The sequence below is a fragment of the Meleagris gallopavo genome, chromosome Z (assembly GCF_000146605.3).
Source record: "Meleagris gallopavo isolate NT-WF06-2002-E0010 breed Aviagen turkey brand Nicholas breeding stock chromosome Z, Turkey_5.1, whole genome shotgun sequence".
In the NCBI taxonomy this organism is placed as follows: Eukaryota; Metazoa; Chordata; class Aves; order Galliformes; family Phasianidae; genus Meleagris; species Meleagris gallopavo.
This window is the reverse complement of record NC_015041.2, coordinates 13,136,374-13,139,046: the sequence shown is the minus strand read 5'-3', so window position 1 is coordinate 13,139,046 and position 2,673 is coordinate 13,136,374. Positions and strand designations below refer to the sequence as shown.

General features: G+C 41.8%; 1 protein-coding gene across 1 annotated transcript; it reads right to left on the bottom strand.

Annotated features, from left to right (window-relative positions):
- Positions 1-6: 6 nt before the first annotated feature.
- On the bottom strand, positions 7-2,632 carry LOC104914867 (potassium/sodium hyperpolarization-activated cyclic nucleotide-gated channel 1). Its single transcript, XM_010725396.2, has 2 exons — positions 2,339-2,632; positions 7-532 (listed from the first exon to the last, which is right to left on the bottom strand). Exons 1-2 carry the CDS (start codon positions 2,388-2,390, stop codon positions 33-35), a joined length of 552 nt encoding a protein of 183 aa, XP_010723698.1. The 5' UTR covers positions 2,391-2,632; the 3' UTR covers positions 7-32.
- Positions 2,633-2,673: the final 41 nt, after the last annotated feature.

The window sequence follows — 2,673 nt, the reverse complement described above, 5'->3', positions numbered from 1 at the left end:
CTGCGAGGCAGAGAGGGGCCGCACCTCCCGGCTCAGGTTGGTGTTGTGGAGGGCCTGGGTGCTCTTGTGGACCTCATTCTTGGGTGCAGTGCCTGGTGGCAACTGGGGCGCCTGAGGCTGCTGCTGCATGAGAGAGAGCTGCGAGGCTGTGGGTGAGGCATAATGGAAAGTTCGGCCGGGCCAGGGGGGCTCTGTACTGGTGGGCTGCAGACGGCAGTGGTGTAGGAGCAGGGCGAGAGAATAACGGCTTGCTGGGGTGTCTGCGTGCTGGGTGAGGGGGAGTGCAGGTTACCATGGGACAGGCTGCCAGTGGTGTAAACAGGAGGGGACTGCGTCCTGACGCGCGACGAGGAGGTGGTGGAGCTGCTGGAGTTCAGCGCGGGCATATGCTGCAAGCTCACCGGGGCGATGGTCTGTACCATCTCCCTGTCATGCTTGACAATCTGCTTCAGAATCTCGTTCTCCTGGTTGTTGAACACCCCTGTGTTGAGGTCCTTCTGGAATTTCTGCAAGAGGATGGAGTTCTTCTTCCCTGCACAAACAAGCAAAATACTTAGCCAGCTTGACATGATGACTTTACACTTTGGTTTCCATCAGTAATGGGCACATCAGCACTGTAACTACCTGTGGCCTTCACTCACAGTCTGACCTCCCTCACTCTGTTCCAGAACTTCATGCTATAATAACACACCACGTTCAGATACCTGAACTTTCTGTGCCCCTTCACTTGCAGTGCATTGCCATTATTGTGATTACTCTGAAAACGTAACCATAGTAATTTACTGAACAAGGGGATGGAAAAAGCCACCAGGCTCTGCATACCTTTCTGATTGCAAAACGGTCCTAATTTCCACTTAACTGTTACATAAGTTATAAATACATCTGCTTTTTAGTACATTCCCTGGAACTAATTATTAGACATTAGTAACCACTGACCATTAGCATATACAAACTCATCTTACGTGTATGAACTAATACGAGTTCACTGCTAATGCAAACCTGCTTACCCAAACAGCAGGCTTCATACAGCATACTGATCTCCTCTCTTATCCTGATGTTTGCTTGATGCTCTCAGGAAACAACATTAATTTTTTGTCATCAGATACAGAGGCATACAACTTCACTGAGTTGTCTCTGTTTTAGAGAAAGTCTGCATTTTATTTTTTGTGCTGTGTAGATTTTGTGTTGTAAACATAGCACTTCAGACTGGATTACTGCTACAAGAGCAGACTGCCCTTTAATACCAGCATTATTTAGGAACATATTGCTTAGGAATTGGACTGCACTTCCAAAGACCACTGGAGGACAAATTGTTAAGAGTTTGAAAATTCTCAATAAGATAAATTAGTGTACTAAGTAATCATAACCCAAAATAATAAAATAGATCTCTTCAATATTATAAATCTGTACGTGTATTTCATTTCTTTAGTCCTACTGTAACACAAATACGTTTTCATCCAAATCACATTTCAGCTTAGAATAGACAGCATGATGACAATGCTCTGCAAGTCTTTCTGTATTCCCTTTGAAGAAACTGAAGACTTATCTGTATATGGGGAAATTCTTATATTAGAATTTTCTTGTCAAGTTAAGGAAACAACATCAAAAATAGGAAAAAAGATATTTTATGAATAGTTGCATTTTAAAATCAGTGTCAATAAAGACGATCAGAGTGCACTTCTCTCTACCTAAAGCCATATATTTTATCTAACAAATCCTACTAGAGAGGTCCAGAACGGCTGGTTGCACAACAGCAACACACTTATTTTGATAATCTGCCATATCATTCTGCTTTTCATTTGGATATCCGTGGCCTGCTTTTGTGATTGCAAGCAGATCTGAGTAATGTCAGTGTGCAGTCATCAATGCTAACAGTGCCCATGTTGTGAGGAAAATGAGAGCCCTGCTGCAAAGGATTAGCTCACTTCAATAGACACAGGTTTTGAGAGCACAGGGAGACTTCAGCTCTTCTCATCATTATAGATGCTATCTCTACTTATGTAGGAAAATGTCTGTCATGTATGTCTCACTAAACTGGATAAACCCCTTGAATTGCTGAGGGTAGCAAAGGAAATATATAGGCTTAAAAATAATATTAATAATGATAATTGAACTATACAAAATAATTCTCTCAGAAGCACCAGGGCTCTCTAAAATTCATAGTATTTTATTATTTAAAAGTGAGCTTGCAGAACTACTTTCCTGGACACATCTTATTTATATACAAATCATCAGAACATTTACTACTGTGTAACAGAAATGACACTTTATCCTTCAACTCAAGGAAGAAATGCTAGATAGATTTCAGGAATATAAAATATGGAAAAAACTATGATACCTATCCTGTCAAGTCTATCAATTGCCACTGTTTCAAAGGCCCTTCTCATCATGGGATACTCTTCCAGAACCTCATTGAAGTTGTCCACCGAGAGGGAATAGAGGCGACAGTATGTGTCTGCTCGTACACTGGCAGTTCGACGGCCCTTGGTCAAGAGGCAAATCTCTGGAGAGAGAAAAATTCATTACACGCAGGAAACAAGTTAGTGAATCATGTGTTACTTAACGGCTAGGAAGTGACTCAGTGCAAACAAGTACTCAGAGGCAATTTTTCTATTGCTGTTTATGCAAGGTTGCATAGGTAATTTAAAAAGTATTTGATTTTGTCTCTGCTAC